At 45.5% G+C, this 21,939-nt stretch overlaps 2 protein-coding genes across 2 annotated transcripts; one reads left to right on the top strand and one right to left on the bottom strand.

The window, feature by feature from the left end:
- Positions 1-101: 101 nt before the first annotated feature.
- On the top strand, positions 102-21,860 carry LOC120958571 (chromosome transmission fidelity protein 18 homolog). The gene is made up of 9 exons (XM_040381464.2): positions 102-895; positions 968-1,139; positions 1,204-2,030; positions 2,102-2,321; positions 6,594-6,965; positions 11,970-12,145; positions 12,223-12,676; positions 21,313-21,373; positions 21,680-21,860. The coding sequence occupies exons 1-9, from the start codon at positions 234-236 to the stop codon at positions 21,778-21,780; spliced, it is 3,045 nt and encodes a 1,014-aa protein (XP_040237398.2). The 5' UTR covers positions 102-233; the 3' UTR covers positions 21,781-21,860.
- On the bottom strand, positions 2,340-5,986 carry LOC120958572 (cilia- and flagella-associated protein 206). The gene is made up of 5 exons (XM_040381466.2): positions 5,055-5,986; positions 4,617-4,978; positions 3,198-3,455; positions 2,983-3,137; positions 2,340-2,922 (listed from the first exon to the last, which is right to left on the bottom strand). The coding sequence occupies exons 1-5, from the start codon at positions 5,713-5,715 to the stop codon at positions 2,430-2,432; spliced, it is 1,929 nt and encodes a 642-aa protein (XP_040237400.2). The 5' UTR covers positions 5,716-5,986; the 3' UTR covers positions 2,340-2,429.
- Positions 21,861-21,939: the final 79 nt, after the last annotated feature.

Raw genomic sequence — 21,939 nt, 5'->3', positions numbered from 1 at the left:
CTAACGAAATTTTCGATGAAATAAATTTGTCAAATTTGTCCATGTGTCACCTCACAACAAACGCTCACTGTGCAATGGCGCCAAAACGAAACGTCAAAGCAGATTGTTTTCGTTTACGTTTCGTGCGCGTTTGCGGGCCGTCGTTTGTTCGCTGCGCTAAAAAAAATCTATTTTCTTTCTATTCCGTGCCGTGTTTCGTGTTAAAGTTGAGTGTTGCCTGTTCACTACGCAAGATGGATCAATATCCTACCGAGGAGGAAGAGTTCGAGCTCGTGTACGGCGATGATCTCGATGCGATGGACGAGCTAGAAGACGAACCACCGCCAGCGGCCCGCAATGCTCCGTCCGTACCGGGTACACCGTCCGCAATCGGTGGTCCCAGAGCATCGAGCTCCTGCTCAAACTACCGAACCCCGGGCCAGCTCGGTACGATCGACGAAAGCCCGCTTGCCAGCCCAGCACTGTCCGTCATCACCCGGGGCAGCAGTACCGCACACAAACGACTGTTCGATACTCCCGGTCCATCGTCTCAATCGACGGCGCCGAACGGTGTCGGTAAATATGGACGTGCTGCGTCCACACCCTTCCCCGGCGCGACTGGTAGCGCACTTGCCACACTGCAACAGATGGACGCCAATCCGCGCAAGCGGCGACTGGAAGCACTGTTCGGCGACATACAGGACATTGAGGAGGAACCGTTCGTGGAGGAGTACGTGTACAGCTCGCAGAAAAAGACGAAAACGGAGGAGGAGCAGGATATGGAGCTGATCGAACGGATATTGGAGGCACGGCAGCGGTACAATGCGGTAGCAAACCCTTTGAAACCGTCGATGCTGTCGCGGGCCGAAGCGTTGCATCGCTTCAAGATGGATAATATTTCACTAGAACCACCCAAGTACGTTCGAGACATGGGGAAAGGCAACGAAAATACAATGTAATTGTGTGGACATTATTTTCATTGTTTTAGGTGGCCTTCGATGACGATCAAACGGGACGACAAAACGTGCGTGTACGTTCGCTTCCATTCGGAGGAGTTTGAGAAGGACCAAATTGATGAAATCAGTTGCACCAGCGGTGCCCGATACAATGGACTGCTCGGAGCGGAGAAGGAGCGAATCTGGCGTGAAGCTAATGAGATTGTATGTAAATATTTCACCTCAAAACCTTTAGCCACCGTTACATTTATCTGTGTTATGATTCCAGGTAGCAAAACGGTTAACCGAACCGGCCAACGCTATTGCCGCCCCGGCGTCCGAGGTGGAGGAAATCGTCATACCAAGCGAAAGCAATGTACTGTGGGTGGAAAAGTATCGCCCCCGGCGATACATCGATCTGCTGTCGGACGAAACCACCAACCGGAGCCTGCTGCAGTGGCTCAAGCTATGGGACAAGGCCGTGTTCGGCAGGGAGCCGGTGAAGAAGCAGAAAGACCCCAAAACGCAGCTGAGCAACTTTAACAAGAAAACGGGCCGCTTCGAATCGAACGGCGGTTGGGTGAAGGGCGCAAGGAAGGCTCGGTCCACGCTGAACACCGAGCTGGACGAGCACGGCTGCCCGGTGCAGAAGGTGGCGCTGCTGGCTGGCCCACCGGGGCTGGGCAAAACCACCCTCGCGCACACGATCGCCCGGCACGCGGGGTACGCGGTGCGGGAGGTGAATGCATCCGACGATCGCAGCCCGGATGCGTTCCGGCTGGTGCTGGAGAACGGTACGCAGATGAAATCGGTACTGAACGAGGAGCGGCGACCGAACTGCATTGTGCTGGACGAAATCGATGGCGCGCCGGTGGCGGCAATTGAGTTTTTGCTTCGATTCATCGCTAGCAATGTCGGTGCTGCGAAGGCGGCGGGGGCAGCTGGTAGTGGTGGTGGTGTGAAGAAGACGGGCAAAGCGGCACGCGACAAGTTTGTGCTGAAGCGTCCGATAATTTGCATCTGTAACGATATGTACGCACCGGCGCTGAGGCAGCTGCGCCAGGTAGCGTATGTGGTAAACTTCCCACCGACGGAAGGCGTACGGCTGGCAGAAAGGTATGCAAACTCGTTTATTTTTAATGCTCAATCTTTATCTTAGATGCTAATTGAAGCTTCACTCTTTGTAGATTGCTCGTGATCGCGAAAAAGGAACGGATCAAGACGGATCTTACCTCGATGCTGGCGCTGGCGGAAAAGACCGGCAACGATGTGCGCGCCTGCCTATCGATGCTGCAGTTCTTTGCCTGCGCGAACAAACCGATCCGCCTGACGGATGTGCTGAAGTGTAACGTCGGGCAAAAGGATCGCCACAAGGGCCTGTTTAGCATATGGTCATCGATATTTCAGGTATGAATTGTGGATTTGGTTAGTCGTACGAGACCGAACGGCACATTTACTACACTCATACTACACCTAATAGGACTATTGTGTCGATTTCTTCAACCAAAACCTCCCCTAACGCTCTCCATTTCGATTAAACCCGGAACGACTTGCTTGCGCGAGCGTAAGCGCGTACACCTTCAACGGGGACGGTGCGGACGGTTCGATCACCTTCAGACCCGTCGTCTGGCGCCGTTGCTCCGTTTCCGTGCTGCGGCTAACGCGCGTCTGGGTGCTCTGCACCTTGTCCAGATAGACCTGGGTGGACTTGGGAATGGCACGGCTCGATTCGAGCGTCTGCACGGAGGTGGTCCGCTTGGTGCGTATGTTGGCCAGCCGGATCGCTTCCCGGCGATAGTCCCAAACGTTCCACCGGTACTCACGATCGATGTTGGAGGGGATCGGGTGCAGGTCCGTCTGTACCTCCTGGTCGCAGGTGGTCGTTAGCTTCATCTGGAAGCCTTCGCAGCGTGGCGCACTGTACGATGCTTGCAGCTTGTCATACATGTTCAGCAGACAGATGAGCTGAACTTTCTTCCTTGCCGTCTCGACTATTTTGAAGAAGTATCTATAAGGAGCGAGGGGTTTGTGGTAGAAAATGTGCAAGCTTTACGGTTGATTGCCTTACTTGTTCGGATCCTCGTCGAAGAAGGTAACCGGCTCGGGGATGTTAAACAGATAATGTTCCTTCTGCACCCGACACACGCCCAGCTCGATGCTTCCGGGCATGAGCAGTCCCTTACCTTCGGCCAAATGCCACAGACAAAATTTGAGCAGTTGCATCTACAATCAAACATTAACAGTCAATTGAGAAGTTCACATAAACAAACGCTCAACGCTTACCTGCATGCCTTCCTCGTACGGGACAATTTCACAGCTCTTCGGATCGGGCAGGCTCAAGCGCTTCGCGCTTACCTTATTCAACCGATCGATATCGGTTTGTATCTGGCTTTCGCCCAGCAAACGATAAGCCAAATCGTCAAAGCTCGCACATCGCTCCGTTAGGCTCGTGAGCGTATTGCTGATTTGGTTCATTTCCGACAGAAGAAACACGAAATTTTGAAACTGCAACCAAACGCGCGTCAGCTCGGAAAATTTCGGCTAAAACAGAGGCAAAGTGTACAATTGTGAAAAAGGCATTTAAAAGTCTAAGAAATTGTGATGGGAAAAACGAAATTTTCGTCGGAATCGATTCTGGCTAGCTCCGAAGCTTTCAGGAATCGATTCCGGATAGTAGGTCCGGAATCAGTTTCCTAAATCGCCTCCAGAATCGGAATCGGCTCCGAAATTGGTTCCGGAATCGTCTCCAGAATTGGAATCGGATCTGGAATTGGTTCCGGAATCGACTCCAGAATCGGAATCGGGTCCGGAATTGGTTCCGGAATTAGTTCCGGAATCAGCTCCAAAATCGGTATCAGCTCCGGAATTGGCTCCGGTATCAAAATCCGGAACTGGTATCCGGAACTGGGTCCAAAATTGGAATTGGCTCCGAAATCAGAATCGGCTTTGAAATCGGAGTCAGTTTCGGCATCTCCAAAAGAAGGCATTTGGGTCCAATGATGCTACGTATTGATAGCCGCAAAGAACCCAAATTTACTTGTAAATGATCCTTTCTCTTGGAGATTCCCGGACTGAATTCGCTTCTGAAACGTATTATTTCAAAGAACTGATTCTCATTCCGGAACTAGTTCCAATTCTGGAGTCAATTCAGATTCCGTTACCGGAACAATTTGCGAATCCCTGGTCGATTCCGAGTCTGGAGCCGTCTCTGATTCTGGGACCTATTCCGATTCCGGAATCGATTTCAGATTCAACACCGGAATCGACTTCGGAATCGGAATTGGCCACGGAATCGGAATTGGCTTCGGAATCGGAATCGGTTCTGGAATCGTAATTGGCTCCGAAATCGGAATTAATTTCGAAATCAGTATTGCCTTCGAAATCGGAGTCAGTTTCGGCATCTCCAAAAGAAGGCATTTGGGTCCAATGATGCTACGTATTGATAGCCGCAAAGAACCCAAATTTACTTGTAAACGATCCATTCTCTTCTGAAACGTCTTATTTCAATAAACTGATTCTCATTCCAGAGCTAGTTCCAATTCTGGAGTCAATTCTGATTCTGTTACCGGAACAAATTGCAATTCCCAGATCGACTCCGAGTCGCTTCCAACATCGGAATCGGCTCCGGAATTGATTCCGAACACGAGTAGGTCCGATGCCGAGCTCCCACCACTACTAAGAAAGCAATCATCCGGCGCTTACAAAAACACGATCCGTCGGGATGGCCGTACGGTACTGTACGGCCTCGTGGATGCGCAGCAGCCGCGCCTCGTACTCCTGCTTGCAGCCGTCAATCAGCAGCTTAATGCCGGCCAGCTCATCGATCAGCTTGCGCGTGTACACCTCGTGCTGCCGGTACATGGCCAGCAGATCCTTGATCGTTTCGAAATCGTCCGCCGTAATGTTCTCCGGCAGCAGCGTAATGATCGACCGGTTCCGCAAGTCGTAGGCAATTGCCGCGCTCAGCGCACTGGTAAGCAGGTTCACCTTGTCCATGATTTCGCACAGCGTGATTTGGAGTATCGATTTGGTCGATTCGTGCGACTGGTCGATTATTTTCGGCACTGGAAAAGGAACATGCAATTGCTATGAAAGAGACCACCGCACACACACACACACACTCACTAAAGCATCACTTACAGTCCGCCATTCCGTTGGCCGTGTTGCCGGAGTGCTTGTTAAAGATCCGTATCCCGGCCACAATCTCCCTGATGTCCTTCAGCGCCATCAGCCGCTCCTTCCGATCGAGCGTGACGAACTTTGCCTTATCGCTGCGCGACATGACCGAGTTGAGGGCACGCATCGTTTCCGCCATCACGTCCTTGCACTCCGGATTGCCCAGCCCCATATTCACCACGATGTCCACTATCACCTTGTTAAACACCTCGTCCTGCTCGTCCTTCGTGATCACGTCGTGATCGATGATTTCCTTCGTCAGCGCGAACGTTTTCGCCTGCAGATTGCGCGCATGCTTCTCAACAATCTCGTCCCGGTCGAAGAAGTTGCCCAGGAAGTAGCACTGCATGCGAAGCGTGATGAGCGTTGGCGACCGGTCATCGTTCAGGAGGGTGCAGCACGCCTCGACAAAGTCGTCGTGATTGCGCCGCTCCACACTGACCGTCTCCATGAACAGCTCGTACCGTGGGTCCAGGCTGAGCAGGTTCATGACGAAGTGTACCAGCGGACGGTCGTACCGGATGTTGCGACGCTCACAGTGGCGCAGGATTTCCTGCAGCAGCGGCGATAGGGCCGCATTCGGCTCTAGTAGGCGCGCACGGGGCACATTGATGAAGGCAGACATTGCGCTGGCGAGTGGGCTGTGGTGCGATGTGGGAAATTTTTGTTGGTGAAATTTGCTCCTGGGGCAAAGCGTTCCTGTGCTGTGTTGTCGGAAAGACCGTTCGCTCGACACTGAAGCGAAATGTTTTATCGGTAGCCAAGGTTAGGGGTTTTCGCTCGCATGGGCAAGTTTTGATGTATGGTTGTGATGATACATACACCACTCCACCACCACTACCACCGTGGTTGCTACGTTCCATATCCGTTGCTATGGAATAGTTTGTTTATGGGGAAAACATCGTCCTGTCGAGCACACCATACACGTGAACGGGCCGCTCAAAACAGCTGACAGACTAATAATAGCAATTGCAATGTTTTTTTGGGCAATGTAGAGGAGTGTTGCGTGCCGATGTGATCGCAGGTCGTTAACCGCCATTGCATACCATGTCAATAAACCAAAAACCCATGCCCTAGTTAACAAGAAGTACAACAAGTACCCGCGCAAGTGTCGATATCGACTGAGCGCCCACCCCCCCCCCCCCCCCCCCCCCCCGTTTTCAATTCCGCCAGTTCCGGCAAGCGGAAAGCGAATGAGAAATGCGATAGACAATTATGCCTAATGATGCTTTCGGTTTGTTTATGTCGCTGTAATTGATTTCACAAAATTTATTGCCCCTGTTTGGATTGGAATTTCCTTCTAGCACGGATAGGGTTGATTTGCATATAAAGTAAGAGAAAATATGAGTTTATTTATTGTACGGAATTATTACACATTATTTACAATTCTTGTTCCCTCTTTCGAAGGATTCCATTCAACAGTGTAAGCACCTGTGGGATGATGAGTAACGTTGGAAAATGAATTACTAATCATACGCATCAATTATCTATTCCCCGCTATAGATCCAACGACCGAAGAAAACGATCACCGTGGACGCGAACGCCACCGTGACGGAGATGGTGACGCTCACCGACATGTCCGCCTCGACCCGTATGTCCACCGTGCTGCAGGTAGTGCAGATGGCGGGCGATTACGAGCGCCTGACGCAGGGCGTGTACGAAAACTATCTCCACCAGAAGATGCCGGACGCGGACATGTGCGGCGTGGCGGAGGCCACCGAGTGGTTCAGCTTCAACGATCGGCTGCAGCGGGCGATTAATCAGCTACAGAACTACGCCATCTATCCGTACCTGGCGTACGCGTTCGTCATGTGGCACTATCTGTTCGCTACCCTGGCCTGGCCAAAAATCAATTTCCCCAGCAAAGGATACGAGGTAAGCGGTTGTGTGAGAGAGTGAGTGAAAGAAAAACGGAGCAGAAAATGGAGGAAGCAGCATTACTCTGAAGGACTTTTGCATAAACTTTGCGATGCCTGCTCGTGGCCGTGTGGCTGCAGCAGCTTGATGAAATATGGCGCGAGATAAAATTATGCTTTCTATTATGTCGTTTCTTGTTGCGATGAAAAGAAAATTCTTCGCCCTCCCCTCCCCCCCCCCCCCCCCTTCGCGCGTCCCTTGCATTGGCCACTGCATTATGGTAAATGGTTTTCCCGCTGTGTGTAGCCGGGGTTCGGGGTTTTTGTGTTGCAATTGAAAAGTTTCTCTTAAAATAACATCATCAACATCATGGTGGTCCCCTGTTGGCGTGACGATGGCGCTACGTACCACGGTGGTACAACGCTGGAGCTGGTGTTTTATTAATTTGCTACTCTGCTCCCGTTTTTATCCTGTCCATGCTGGACACACACACACGGGGAACTGCGGGGAATGCACCGGCGACGTACCGGGCGCAAAAGGATGCAATCTAAATAGGAATCTCTAATTTCGTATGGCAACAGTTTTTTTTATTATTGTAGAGCCCCTTATTCTCGAGTGTCTCTGGCGGGCGTTGACAGTGGACGAATTTCGTCCGTGCTCCATGTGCCAGTATAACGTGTTAATTAGAAAGTTAGGACTTTTTACATTAAAAAATGGTTTGTTGCATTGTTATACTAGCGAATGTTTCGATTTTCGTTTTCAATTACAGGGTTTTTATTGTAACATTTAATTAATTATTTATTCATTTCTTATCGCTTATTACGACACATGAAAGTCGTATTTTCAGCCCTATAACGCTGATTGACATCTATTACAAGACATTTCCTACAAAGATTTGTCTATTTTTGGGTTTATTTATTTAAAAATTTGAATATTTATTGAAATACTTTCCAGTAATCGTAAGTCCCAAATAGACCGTGCCGCCATGCGTAGGACTGACTATCCTGCTATGGGGGGATCAATAAGTCACTGAAAGCCAAGCTCACTTCACTAGTGGCTACAGGTAGGCCTTGACCGACAACGGTTGTTGAGCCAAAAGAAGAAAGAAGAATCGTAAGTCCAATCGATGATTTTCTCGTTAATTTTGTATTTAAACCCAGATCCAATGCTGCAAAATGTCATGAGCATCGCGAGAGTTTCACCAACGAAAACACTCATGAATGAAACGAAGCTCAAATCAACTCACGTACACAACTGCGATGATCAGTGATGAGACTCAAACAGTTGGTGTACCAATCACATACTTGGTGACATTTTAATTAGCACCCAACTCTTGGTCACTAACTTGGTCACAACAGTTTTGTCGTAGATAATCATGACATTCTTGGAATATACTTGGCGTGTGGGCTCAAGCAACAAAATTACCATGCTGTCTCCCTCTGTCTGTTTTGATTATCTGTCGGGTCAAACAGAGCGAGAAAACATGCTCATTTTGTTTCTTGGAACCTCTCACACGCACCGCATATCTCCCATGGCTATGTTATGATCACCGACTAAAAATGTCATGACCAAGTGACTGACCAAGAGTAGGTTGCATAAAATGTCACCAAGCATGTGATGGTCGCACCAACTGTTTAAGGTTCGCCTCCGATCATCACAGTAGAGCTCGTGACGCTTACATGATTTTGTTTCTTCAGCCGCAAGTTGTCATGACTATGTCAGTGACATTTTGCAAAACTGATCACAGTAAAAAAAAGTCATGACATAGTGACTGACCAAGCGAAGGTCGCAAAAATGTCATGAAACATGTATTGGTCAAACCATCCGTTTTGAGTATCACCTCTGATTATCACAATTGAGTGCGTCACGCTGATATGAATTTTGTATCAGTCAGATTTTTTTTATGACATTGACAGTGACATTTTGCAATACTGCCCAGATCGTATTTTCTCATTAATTAACACAACTTAAGGTTGTTTTTTACCTTTCATTTTAGGCTTGTATCTAGTTATTTGTTGCTAAATTTTTATTATTTTCTAGCTATTTTTTATACCCGTATTTTTTGGATTCGATTCACGATTTATTCATCGTATTCCATAGCGTTTTGGTCCGCTCTCATGATTGATTGGTATCGTTCGGTTAAACATCCATACAATTAAAACAACAAATTGGAGGAAATGACAAAAATTCGTGAGAAAAAAACAAATAATATGAGAAGCAACCAAACATTTTCAGGAAACAACCAACAATCCTTGAGAAATCATGTAAAGAAATGTTGAATTTAATTTTAAATATTTGAAACTGACTTATTAGACGAATGAAATAGTTTTTACATGGTTTTGCATCAGCTAATTCTTCTTTCGAGTGATATATAACACTAGTTTTGGTATTCTTTTTTTATTTCCGTACGCGTTGCAGGTTGTTATTTAGTACCAAATGTGACGGTTTATTAAATCGGCATGATATCTGTCGAAATTCAAAGTGCAGAAATGATTCCAAATCTTTGAAACTTTCTCAATGCTCTCGAATCGCTGCAGACACCGTTTGTTGTATTAAATGAAGTAATTCTCTGGTTAAACTAACTCTCTTTCTAGGACAAGAACATCTTGAAAATAAAAAAAAAAATATTTCCCTCTATTTTGGCCACACAACCGCCGACTTTTTAGCACGGTGCATTTATGTGTGCTGCCCACCGATCCCTCCCTAAAACCAACCGGCCACATGGTTAGCTGCTAACGAGCGGGCAGCACCCACCGAATGGTGTGTAGAAAAACACGCTCGCTGCTGCACACACCCACTTAACCAAAACCGGTGGCTAATGTCACGGTGTCAATTGAAACATTTCCGCACCTACCCTGTATCCTTAAACTGCTCAAAAAGAAAGGAAAGAAGCACGCTAAGAGGTGGGAAAGGAGTGCATTTCCATCCCTTTCCCTGGACCGTGTGCCACCGGCGTTCGACGTTATTACGGGTCACGCGGGCGTGATTGAGCTTTTCATACCGAGAGCACACATCATCGCGTCACGTTTTGCAAGAAGAAGTGTGGCCTGCAGGCATGCGAAACCACCACCCAGAATGTGTGGAAAAAGAAACACACACTCACACAAGAGGCGTGGTTGAATGTAACCAAGGTTTTCCGGACGGCCAGAACCGACACAACCGCTGGTTAATAGAATACACACAGTTTAAACATAATTTACACCATTTTAAATAATTCTTTTTGTACTTTCTTGCTCGGCAGATTCTCGCTCGCTGTCTCCCTTTTCACATGTGGGCGACCAACCGACCGTGGACCGTGTTGGTTTGCGTTTGAAAGCGATGAAGTTGACACGGGAACTATGAACGGCTGAACTGTGGCAGGGAAGGGACACCGCTCTTGTTGCCCTTGGCGTTTGTGCATGTGCATGCGATTGTCAGCTCCACCATATCCCGACCAAAGGGTGTAGACAACCGCTGGTGTGGGGCGGGAGGTTTTCTCCCGTTGAAGAGATAATTAGAAAACCAGAACCAGAAGCCTTCGTACGTGGATAAGTAAATAACGGTTGTAATGCGGTTTTCCGCGCCGCACTTGCCGTGTCCGCTTTGGAGCTATTCCAGCGAGATAGTGTCCATGAACTGAAGGACCAAGCGCGCACACGATGGTGGTTTCCTAATTGAGCTCGTAATCTTGTAGGGCCCTCCCCAGCAGCAGCAGTAGGGCTCCTTGTTTGTATGTGTTGCAACTTTGTCGCCGAAAAAATCCATCAAACACCTTTGCTGTTTTGCCTTCACGGTGGTTAGCAACAAGCGTAGCGTCCAAGGTGGTGCTGTTTTGGAGAACCTGTTACACTAATGAGGCGCTACGCTACGGGTTTTACTTTTTTGGGTGCGGCAGTGCGATGGTGCAAAACGTCTCACGCGTGCCATATAAGAGATGGTGTCAACAAGACAAGATTGTGTGCAGTGAATGTTTTTAGGGAAGTGTTGTGTCTTTATTGCCCTTTGGTGCATACGAGTGGTAGGTTTATTTTGTAAAAAGAAACAAAAACCATGGCCACTTCATCACGGTCGACATGCTTTTTCTGTTGTTTGAGCTACACAAAAAAGGTTCCTCACTGCCGGCACATCTTCGTCACCATCACTGTGAAGAATTGGGCAAGTAGGGCTTCACTGCGGCGGTCTTTTTTTGTTGGCATGCATTTTCGTGTGTTTGTGATGAAAAGGAAATTAATTTCCACTCGAATCTCGGCCACCATCTCGATGGGGGGGGGCTGGTGCTTTATGGCTAGGGTGCGGCTAAAAATTATAACCGACACAGGAGCGAAAGAGCTACGCGAGAGAAGGGATCACAGGCACACAGGGATGTTTTTAAAAAAAAGGAACGCAACCCACCGACCTCAATACAACACGTGGACGGCGATGGGAATGAAAAAGGAATCTATTAGCGGCCCTCCGAAGAGAGCCCCAAAATAAGGAGAAAACAAAACGCGGCGGAACCCTCAGCCCCCGGGAGGGGTTGGACTGGGCGCCCTTTTTTTTCGCGGGTATAGTGGGTCGTATAGTGTCTTTTTTGTTGTTGTGCAAGCCGTTTTTTCATGAAATGATTCTATTAATTATTCAATATTAATTTACCCTTTAATGTTTTTTTGCCGGTTTGCATTTTTTAGCGAACCAATAGGCAGGAAAGGCATGGAAGCGAGGAGCTGAGCCCCCGCGAAGGGATGAAATGAGGTTTCCTTCACAGATTTCCTTGCTTTTATGCGCATGTTTTTGTTTGCTTCTATTAGGCGCCTATCAGGATTTGGATGCCACTCCTATCGTCGGGGCCGAAATTGTGCTTCCGTGGATAATTTATATTAATTTTCCCGTTTGTTCGTTCTCTTCTTTTGATTGTGTTTTTTTCCCCGAACTTCAAATTATGTTTACTTTTGTTGTAATCTGAAGTGTGTTTTTCCTTCTCCCTTCCCGTTGATTGTTATCTCGTTTCTCTTGTGATTTAATACTAATGCAAAGTTTTGTTCTGTAATTCAATATCACTTTCAGCATTCGCAAAAGCTAGCCAGCACGAAGCTAATTATGACCGGGCTGCGGAAGGGTTTGTCCGCCCACCTGAAGGGCATTGGCGAGGGTGCGGCCGTACTGATCGATACGATACCGATGCTGAAGCGTGTGATCAATCCAACGCTACGCTCCGTTTCGTTGCAGCTTTTATCTCAAAAGTGAGTAAATTGATAAAAGGAAAGAAAGAACCCTTACTTATCATATTTATTTGTTTATTTCTTGCTCACAATTGTAGAGAAAAATCCGACCTCACACACACGGTCGAGGTGATGGCAGACTTTGGGCTGAACTACATCCAGCTCAAAACGCCCGAAGGCACGTACCAGTACCAGCTGAACCCGGATCTTGATCAGTTGTGCAGCTTCGGTGGCGGCGCGGCTGGCCAAACCTCCACCTACTTCGGCAAGCAGATCGTTTCGCGGGAGGTGGAGCTGGAGCAGATGCGTCGGGCACAGCCGAAGATGCTGGAAGAAAGTGCAGGCAGGAGCGGACGCGCTGCCATTGCCGGCGCAAAACCGGGCAAAGGTTTGGCAAACGGTTGGCACAAAGAAAATGCGGCACCGGAGCAATCGGGCAGGAAGGACGGGGAGGGTGGAAGGGGAACGGCGGGCGAAAAGTCATCGCCCGAGCTGCCAAATCATCTGCGCACCCTGAAGCCGAAGCAAATTGTGCAGAAAACGAAGCAAGTGGTAAGTGAACCTTCATTTCGGCATCAGCGTCGTCGTCGTCGTTGCATTATCATTCAAATGTTTTTCACTACCGGTAACTACCGGCGGTACGCGGCGGTATGTGTTTCTTTCCCCCAACCGTCCACGGAAAGGTGCAAACAAAGGTGTACCAAAGTACGACATAAAATCTATTACCCCGAGTTCAATTTATATGGAAAAGATGATTGGAAATTGAGTGCAATCAATCTGCCGGGAGCGGTTGGGAAGCTCCACCAAACCGCGCTCACATTGCACAGGTACAATGAAATTGGAATCAAGCCGTTTGCGCAATTTGGTTGTGCGAAGGAGTATGAAAAATGTCCTATTATTATTGTTTAAGCAAAGCTCTGGGGGTGGGAGGTGCTCGAGATGATGGAAGTAATGTTGGGAAAATTTGACTTGAATCATGAATTTGATGAGTTTTTGGAGTCTTTGTTGGTTCGTTTAGCGTGGTATTATGGTTAAGTAAATATGCTTTTGCTATGTTGGTGCCGTGTATAGAGTTAAGGGATAACACGCCCGAACGCTCATACGCCCTGAAAGCCCGCTACTTTATTTTTGCGTAGCCTCTATTTTGAACCACCCTTCAAGACGCCGTACGTGGCCACGTGTACTCTGCGTATCATATTTCCATACTTTGATTGATTATTCTATCACATTTTCGGTGCGCTGATGTACCGCATTTGATATGTGTTTGTGAGTGTTTCTTTGCTTGCCGATGGTTCCATCATGAATTTTATCGTTGCGTGAATATTATTTTCTATAAAAACTTATGTTTTTTGTAGTTTTTTTCTCTTCTATTTTCTTACTGTGGGTCTTGATTTTGTGCGTTTACTGTTGGTCTTTACTTCGTTGTGTGTACCTATACGTAATTGCGTATAAATACTTTGATTTGTATTATTATTTACAATTTAATGGACTGCTTCTCAATGATTTTCTATGATTTTCTTCATGTTTCTGACTGATTTTGTATCTCACTTTCTATCTTATCTTATCGTATCTTATCCTGTCGTTTTGGCAAGAAACTGTAGCATGCTTCCACATCGATCTGACATTCAATTTCCATTTCGTAGTTTATGGATGATCCCTGTTATTTCAAACAAATTGATATTTCGTAATGTATGGATGATCCCTTTCTGCAAGAAGTTATACAGGGTTTTCCAAGTTGCTTTCGAATGTTTAAACATTGTTTTTCACCGCGTGAAAGAAGTTATTCCACCATAGAGAAATGAACAACCACTGGTCTAAAAGAGACGGTCAAACCTCTGATTATGGAGCAACCCGCAGCATAGGAGGAACAAACTCATTGAAACAAGAAGCAGAAGAAGAAGAAACAGGGTTTTCCAAGTCAGTTTCGAATGTAAACATTGTTCTTCACCGCATCCAAGATGTATTTCAACAGCTATCAACTGGTTTATTTGTTTCAAAATGAAATTTCAGTTTCAACACATGATTTTCAATACATAACAAAGAACTGTCATACTCAATCCAGCTTGAGTTGTGTTGAAAATCATATTGTAGAAATTAAAAATTATTTTGATGAAAATGAAATGTCAGATCAATGTTGAACAACATTTTGCATGCGGTGAATAACAATGTTTACATTCGAAAGTGACTTGGAAAACCCTGTATAGAAGTTATTTCACAGTACTGTGGTATTTCATTGTCATCGTAATAATTTTTAATTTCTTCAGCATGATTTTCAACACACCAACGGGCTGCTGTCATCGTTTTTTTACCGGAGTTTGAAGCTGGATCTCATCACTCGTTGGTAGTGGAAGTGTTGATAATCATGCGGAAGAAGTTAAAATTTATGATGATGGAAATGAAATATCAGATTGATGTCGATTAACATCTTGCACGCGGTGAAAAACAACGTTTACATTCGAAACTGACTTGGAAAACCCTGTAACTATGCCTCAGGTATGGAATCTGTAGCACTGCGTGTTTTTTTTTGTCTTGTAATTTGTAGCAAAATAGTTAATATTTTTTTACCTATATTTAAACCTTTTGATCTATCGTGGAAATCATTCATTCATTTGTGTTACGTACTGTGGCGCGTAATTTATGGATGCGCTTTCGATCCCTTTCTGGATGAAGCCATAACTGACTCACCTGAATTGCAATTATTTGTTGTATTTCTAATTGTTTATAGGAATTGCTACTAAATTGTTAAATTGATTTGTAGATTCGTAACGCTACTAAATTACTGTTGGTGAAACTGTATCAAGAGTAGGCAGTGGCATAGATAAGATTCTAATATTTTTTCTCCAGGCAACCAATTCCAAAACGCGATAAGGAACCACACACACGCCACACATGCTGTGTACTGGGTTGTAATGCCACACCGGTGCCAATTTGCTGGGTAGTTTTGCCAATATAAGTTAAGGCAACGCACGGGGAGTGATTTTTCCTTATCCTCCCTATATTCGATCCCTCCCAGTTTCCCATCTCTCCGGGCATGTATTGTGACCGATTTATCCTTAGAAATTCGCATCAATTTCCCTGGGTGCCGCCGCGCATGCCAGGACAGAAAGAATATATGTCTGTGTATGTGTATGTGTGTGTGTACTTGCAAAAACTTTGCCCCCTCTCCCCTCCCAACCCAGAACCGACGGAGGGAGGAGAATACCATAGCCCGGGTTTTGATATGATATTCTCTGCCTCGGCATCGGTTGCATTCGGCGGAGAGCGAGAAAATAAAAACGAACCACTCACACCCGCTTGTAGCATGTGTGTATGTGTGTGTTTCTGTGCACACAGGGGAATGTGGGTGTGATGCAGCAAAATAAATAAAATAAAGCATTCAATATAATACCCTCCCATCCTTCCCATCCGATGTGTGATGCTCTCCATCGTCGCTTAGCGGTGGGATGCTTGCTGGTGCGCGAAGAAGGAGAAAGAATCGATCAAGTTCTTGCTGCCAGCTTGCTGCCTCTTGGGAGAGGGGGGAAAGGAAATGGAGAAGCCTAAAAATGGGCGGATTGGGCAGGCAGGCATTGCGTTCCTCCGAGCAAGCAAACGGTAGAAATATGGCGCCATCCGCCAAGAGCCACAACCGCGTGCGAACCGAAGGGTGAAATGAAAAATTGTACACAATTTTCGATACATTTGCCACCTTCTTCTCCCGCCCATTCGTATGGGAACCGGGGAGGTTTTTTTGGGCCACCTCTCGGATGATAAGTTTCGGAAGGGTTGTTAGTGCCTGTGCGGGTGTGTGTGTGTGTGTGCCTGTATTTGGTTTCACAAAGGATCAGCAAAGTTGTAAGGAGTTCTTATATGGTGGCTCATGATGCTTCTCAAGTCGCTTCCTTCTCGATGCCTTTTGATAGGGCAAGCAAGCAAGCAACTACTACAGAAGGAGACATGAGTGGAGAATGTGAAGCATGTGGGAAGGGATGGCAAAAAGGGTAATTTAGAGTTATGCCATCAAGGATCAATTTGAGATGTATTTTTTTATTATTCAGATTGATTGCATACATTCCGGGCGCCTCGGATCGATGGCAGTTTTTCACTCACTGCCTGTTTTTTTTGCAACCCTTTTCCAACTCGATAGCACTTTATCATGGTGGAGGGTAAGTTTTGTTTGGTAATAGTATGTGTGGGTATTGCGTGTGTGTCAACTTTTTTTTATTCTTGTTATGTTTGTGCTTCTGTGTTCATGATGAAGTTTTTAAATTGATGCTTTTTATAGACCGGAAACTAATTGTTTAGCAATAAATCACATTATGCAACACTATTTGTAGACTTCGAGCTTTTAAGTCAATTGTATCGCAATCAAGACGTAAACATGTGTGTGGGTGTGATTATCTAACTTGTCGCAATTTTGATACATTAACTATTTACTCTTGATTACCTTTGAAGACGATATCCTTTGAAGATGATCTTGTGGTTGTCAATTTCGAACACTTACAATTTTGAAAGTGCTTGTAACTAAAATGTCCCTTGTTACTTTACGACCTGGCTTCACGACCTTGATACTTTTTATGACAGCAAGATCGCCTTCATTGTATTGGCTCCTTCCACACATACGGGGCCAAAGATCCTTCTGAACATCTTCCTCTCGAAAGCAGCCAATAAGGTTGTTTAGTTTTATCCTTAGTTTTGTTGTGTGTTGACCTTTGACCCGTGGCATAGGCAAAATCCTGGACGAATTCAAATGCGCGTTCGTCATCCATACATCCATCACCCCTTCTTCAATGTACCAAAATCGTACCTATTCCTTTGCTACAAAAATAAGAGAAAATATTTTTCATTCCAGAGTCAGAGAAGTCAGGGTCTAGAACAGTACTGCAAAATGTAACTGTCAATGTTATAAATGAATCTGACTGAAACAAAATCCACGTCAGCGATATCAATTGTAACGACCAGAGGTGATACTCAAAACGGATGGTGTAACCAATACATGCTTCGTGACATTTTTGCGACCATCACTTTGGTCAGTCATTATGTTATAACTTTTTTATACTGTGATCAGTTCTGTAAAATGTCACTGACATAGTCATGACAACTTGCGGCCGAAAAAAAATCATGTCAGCGTCACGAGCTCCACTGTGATGATCAGAGGTGAGACTCAAAGAGTTGATGCGACCATCACATGCTTTGAGACATTTTGTGCAACCAAATCATTGGTCATGGGAGATATGCGGTGCGTGTGAGTGATCCCAAGCTTGCTTGCTGAGTGAGCTAAATAAATGAGCTTGCTTTTTCGCTCAAATGTTCGCTCAAACTCAACATTCAAAGCAGACAGAGCGAGAATGCATGCTCATTTTGTTGTTTGGGACCATTCGCTAAATATGTTCTAAGAATGTCGTGATTATCATAGGGACAAAATGACATGACAAAGAGAGGGACCAATAGTTGGGTGCTACAATAAAATGTCAGCATGTGTCACGCATGTGATGGTGGCATCATCTGTTTGAGTCTCACCCCTGATAATCACGGTTGTGTACGTGAGCTGACTTGAATTTCGTTTCTGTCATGATTGATGGTGACTGAAACAATGGCATTTGGCAGCACTGTTCACACCCAGAAAATTACTTACTCAATTGTGATAATCAGAGGTGATACTCAAAACGATTGGTATGACCAATGCATGCTTCGTGACATTTTTGCGACCAACGCTTGGTCAGTCACTATATCATGACTTTTTTTTACTGTGATCAGATGCTTGCTACGACATTAGCCTCAGCTTGTCAGCCAGAGTATCGCGTTTAACTTAAGCACTCGCATGTCGTGTTCAGCATGCCATGACGCACTTTCATTGAGTATCAGCAATGAACATCAAGCTACCACGGGTATGTTATTTGTTTTCTTTGGTGAACATCTTGTGATACTCATGACATTTTGCAGCACTGGTCTAGAATCCATGAACACGTCATATCGATCTTTTATTCATTCTGAATGTTGTACTTGTTTTTAATGTTTTTGGGCAATTGTATTGTATTATATTTTCCACTTTATAGAACATTGATCAAAGAACGTTTATTTTTCTTTCTAATGTGATCGATGCCCTGGTATTCATGCTCTTTATTTGTTTTTCCTGTAGTGAAGGTGTTAAAATGTTTAACAAGTTTCGTTACTACATATTATTTTCTTATATTACTTAGTAGTATCTTGGAAGTACAGGAGTAGAAAATGAAAAGTGTCATCACTGTATGATGCTTCTACGTTTGATGTTTGAATTTTTATATTAAATGCTGATAGCTATCATTGTAAGAAATAATACGCTATCATTGTATTGTGATGAATAATGTTTAATGTTATTGCATCTGCCACAAAGCATTTATCGTCCGAATTATTCAAATCACGATCCAATACAAACTTCTGCCAACATTGCTCCATGCTTGATCCTCATCTATTAGCCGCCATTTGTGTTACCATTGATTACCATTCATTTTCGACTGATTGCATCATTTAGTGCCACAAATTCCATCGACTGTTTTTCCTAATTCTTCCCCCATTACCCGAATTTCCTTGCTTCTTGTGCAGTGGCAGTGGCAGTGGCAAACCAAACCTGGCTAATGCATAAAACCATTTACTGCTCAGCATGCTGCTGATACTACTACTACCACCCTCCCTTTGCCTCCCATTGAAATGTACCTCGTTTGCATGCGAATCGAGTAATAGTGCCCACAAGCGGACGGTTGAAGGCCGGCAACGAAAATCAACCAAAACGCCGGGATACCATTAGAGGATTTATTATTATTTGCCACTGACCCCCCAATCCACTGTGTGTGTGTGTGTGTGTGTGTGTGTGTGTTTGTATGGAGGGATGGTTTTCCTTAGCGCGCTTTCACCCGCCGCACACCAAACCGTCCAATCCGAACCGGAAGGATTGTTGGTGAGCGTAGTGTTCGTTTTTTTTCTTCAGCTGGCACATTTGCGCTAGCTGAATACTTAAATAAAAATAAGATCATTATACTTCGCACGGGTGGTTTTGGCCGGGAATGTCGGGGATCAGGAGCAAGGAATGGATTATTTTTTGCTGGCAACACCATCACGTGTTTCCGGGCCGGTTGAGTGAAGCACACAGCCAGCGGGGGTCGCCAATGGGTCGCAAACCGTTAATCGTTGTCCCGTGAAGACGAGCGGAATATTATATTATTCTCCACTCGTATACTGGACGGAAGCTGCCGCCTTCTCTCTCTGTCGATTATTCTATCTGAGTGACCACCGGAGGGTGGGGTGTAGTACCAGCGGCAGAGTAATGGTAATAAAAGCAATACGAAAGGCGCTACAGAACAAGCAGCCACGTCCGGGCAGAGAGCGGCGTACATCTTCGCACCGATTCCGTGTTTGTGTCGTGCTGAGTGACGGAAGTTGAACCTCGGATCGGTTGGATGGTGGGTCCGAACCGTGGGTCCGTTCAAGGATGCTTTTATACGTGTAATTACATAAACGGAAGCTCGTTCAAGGATTACTGGAAGAGCGACGGCAATGCCACAGGAAGGTGAAATCAAAGTTTTGTGATGTTTGTGTGATTGTCGTTTTCATCCTGCTCTCTCGATTGCCAATATTCAATAAGAGTGTGCAGGATTGTGTTCTCGCCCTGGCAGCAATAATTGTCTTTGGGCTCACACGGAATCTTGTGAGATTTTCCTTCCTTTTCTTCGTTGTAGCCAGTGCTTACGGCTTGAGCCAAAAGCCAATGGCCAATTTAAGCAGCTCAATCGATCGGTTAGTAGTGTGGAAGGAGGAGCAGTTTTAGATGCATTACAGTAACGTGCTGTGCTGGGCTGGGGCTGATTGCAAGCCAAGCGGCAAAAAAGGTCATTTTTCTCTATTTCTCCCGCTCACTTACGCGGTGTCCTTTTCGCTCTAGTGGCATCCTGTGTAGCATTTCCTCCTCCAAAAAAGACCGGTATCCGTACCATCAAAAAGCAATAAAAGTAATCATCTTCTCTACTCGTTCTTCTATGCTGAACCTTTCCCCATGCCTTCCCAGGCATTTATTTCTTCCCCAAGCAAAGGATGTTTGGAAGAGGTCTTAGGCAGCAGGGAAGCGCCTCGCTCGCTTTGTTGAGAGGTTTTTCTTTCTTTTCCTGGCGACCGGAAGTGGCGATGGCGTTCGGCGCTGCTGTTGTAAAGAAGTAGAGTTTCGGTCCAAAATCACGCTACCTACCCAACGGGCGCGCACAGAAACGAAACGGCTCGCTTGTTGGAACGGATTGGAACGGTTGAGGTGGAAGCCGCCGCCGCTTCACTTGCCGAACGTAATTCAGTGTGTTAAACAATTTTCCGAGTAACCGGAAACCCAAACGAAGGGAAATTCAGTTGATTTATTTTTATTGCATCTTAACGATGTGTGTGTGTGTGGTGGCCGGTGGAGGGCCACCGTAATGAAAGGAAGCAAATAATCCACAACCGTTTTGTTGGTTGGATCGGGTTTTTTTCTCCGCGCAGGTTCTTTGCTTGGTGTGCGCTTCTAGCATCCAGCATGATCCAGTGGTTAGTGGCGGGAAGCTGTATATATATCATGCTGTGAGCTTCGGAGATAGCACGCTTTTTATATAAATAGTCGTGTTTTTGGATGGGAAATTTATTGCGCAAATATTAAACGTTTCCTGTATTGCGGAGAGCGAGAGAGAGAGGGAGCAAGCAGTTAAAAAAGACTCTATAAAAAAGCTATACATAAGATAGATAATATAGTGCAGCGAGATAATTCATTCTCCATACCTTCACATAATTTATCGCTCTTGGTTGAAAGTATGGAATGGCAAACAAAGCTCGAATCTTCCAACGAAAAAGCAAACTCACGATCATCCTCCCACGAATCCAATGTGCCATTTATACTGTTTAGGTTCAAATTATGTGTCAATTTACGACAACTTTTGCTGTCCAATCCTCCTACTATTTTGTTGGGGCATCGACATGGATGGAATGGGTCGGTGACCAGTGACCGGTGCAACGGTTTTCTTTTGTTTGCTACAGGGAGGTTTCAAATCCGTTTTTTCTTCTGCTTTTGTTCAACATAAACCCTTTCTACAGCACCGTTCGCTTTGCTTGTACGTTCAACCTCTTCTTCGTGCCCTTTATGACCTTTGCAATCTCTTGGTAGGTTTTGCACAATCCTTTTTTATCGTTTTATTTTTATCTTGTTTTTTTTGTTACACCAGGTTTCGAAGGACTTTTTCGGTCGGATTTGCACGAAGGAAACGGCCCTGTCGGTGAAGGAGGGTAAGTGTGTGAAGCACGTGTGACAAATCAAATTGTTTATGTGTCTGGTGTGGTGTGGTTGCAGAGGAGTCCTGCTTGCTTCAGTGTGTGGCCATTTCTTGTAGATTACTTTACTTTTTCTGCTTCTAATTTAACTTGGTTGTTGTTTGTTTCTTTTACAATTGGGCGTTTTGCTAGTTGGTGGTTGATATTTGTATCCTCGGTTTTGAGAAATAATACTTTTGAAAATTGACTTTCAGCACACACACATACACAGATAGAAGAGTAATGGTTTCTCCATTTTGCTTTCCGTTTTTTTTATTTTAGGTGGAACCGATGCCATTGTGAAGAGTCCCATTTGGTACCGATACAAGGAAGGTTTCAACAATGCAGTGCGGAAGGATGTAACGCTACAGGACTTGATGTGAGGAGCCGGAGGCGTGTGTTTAAAAATAGTAATTTAATAAACCGAAACTAATGCTAAGAAGATTGTGTGATGAACTGGAAACATCTGAATGAATGTGTGTTTGCTCAATTTAGGGAGTAATATCTTCCTGTTTGCTGCGCGGAGTTAAAAAAGGTAGACA

This window comes from Anopheles coluzzii, chromosome 3, assembly GCF_943734685.1.
Source record: "Anopheles coluzzii chromosome 3, AcolN3, whole genome shotgun sequence".
Taxonomy (NCBI): domain Eukaryota; kingdom Metazoa; phylum Arthropoda; class Insecta; order Diptera; family Culicidae; genus Anopheles; species Anopheles coluzzii.
The sequence above is the reverse complement of the archived record's forward strand: the minus strand, read 5'-3'. Positions and strand labels throughout refer to the sequence as shown.

Bases quoted from the DNA above. Each gene is read 5' to 3' on its own strand.
- LOC120958571 (XM_040381464.2), top strand. From the start codon at position 234: ATGGATCAATATCCTACCGAGGAGGAAGAGTTCGAGCTCGTGTACGGC. The intron at 2,031-2,101 runs GTATGCAAACTC...CACTCTTTGTAG, and splicing joins GGCGTACGGCTGGCAGAAAG to ATTGCTCGTGATCGCGAAAA. The intron at 2,322-6,593 runs GTATGAATTGTG...TCCCCGCTATAG, and splicing joins TATGGTCATCGATATTTCAG to ATCCAACGACCGAAGAAAAC.
- LOC120958572 (XM_040381466.2), bottom strand. From the start codon at position 5,715: ATGTCTGCCTTCATCAATGTGCCCCGTGCGCGCCTACTAGAGCCGAAT. The intron at 3,456-4,616 runs GTAAGCGCCGGA...CCTCTGTTTTAG, and splicing joins TCCCGACGGATCGTGTTTTT to CCGAAATTTTCCGAGCTGAC. The intron at 2,923-2,982 runs GTAAGGCAATCA...CGCTCCTTATAG, and splicing joins TTCGACGAGGATCCGAACAA to ATACTTCTTCAAAATAGTCG.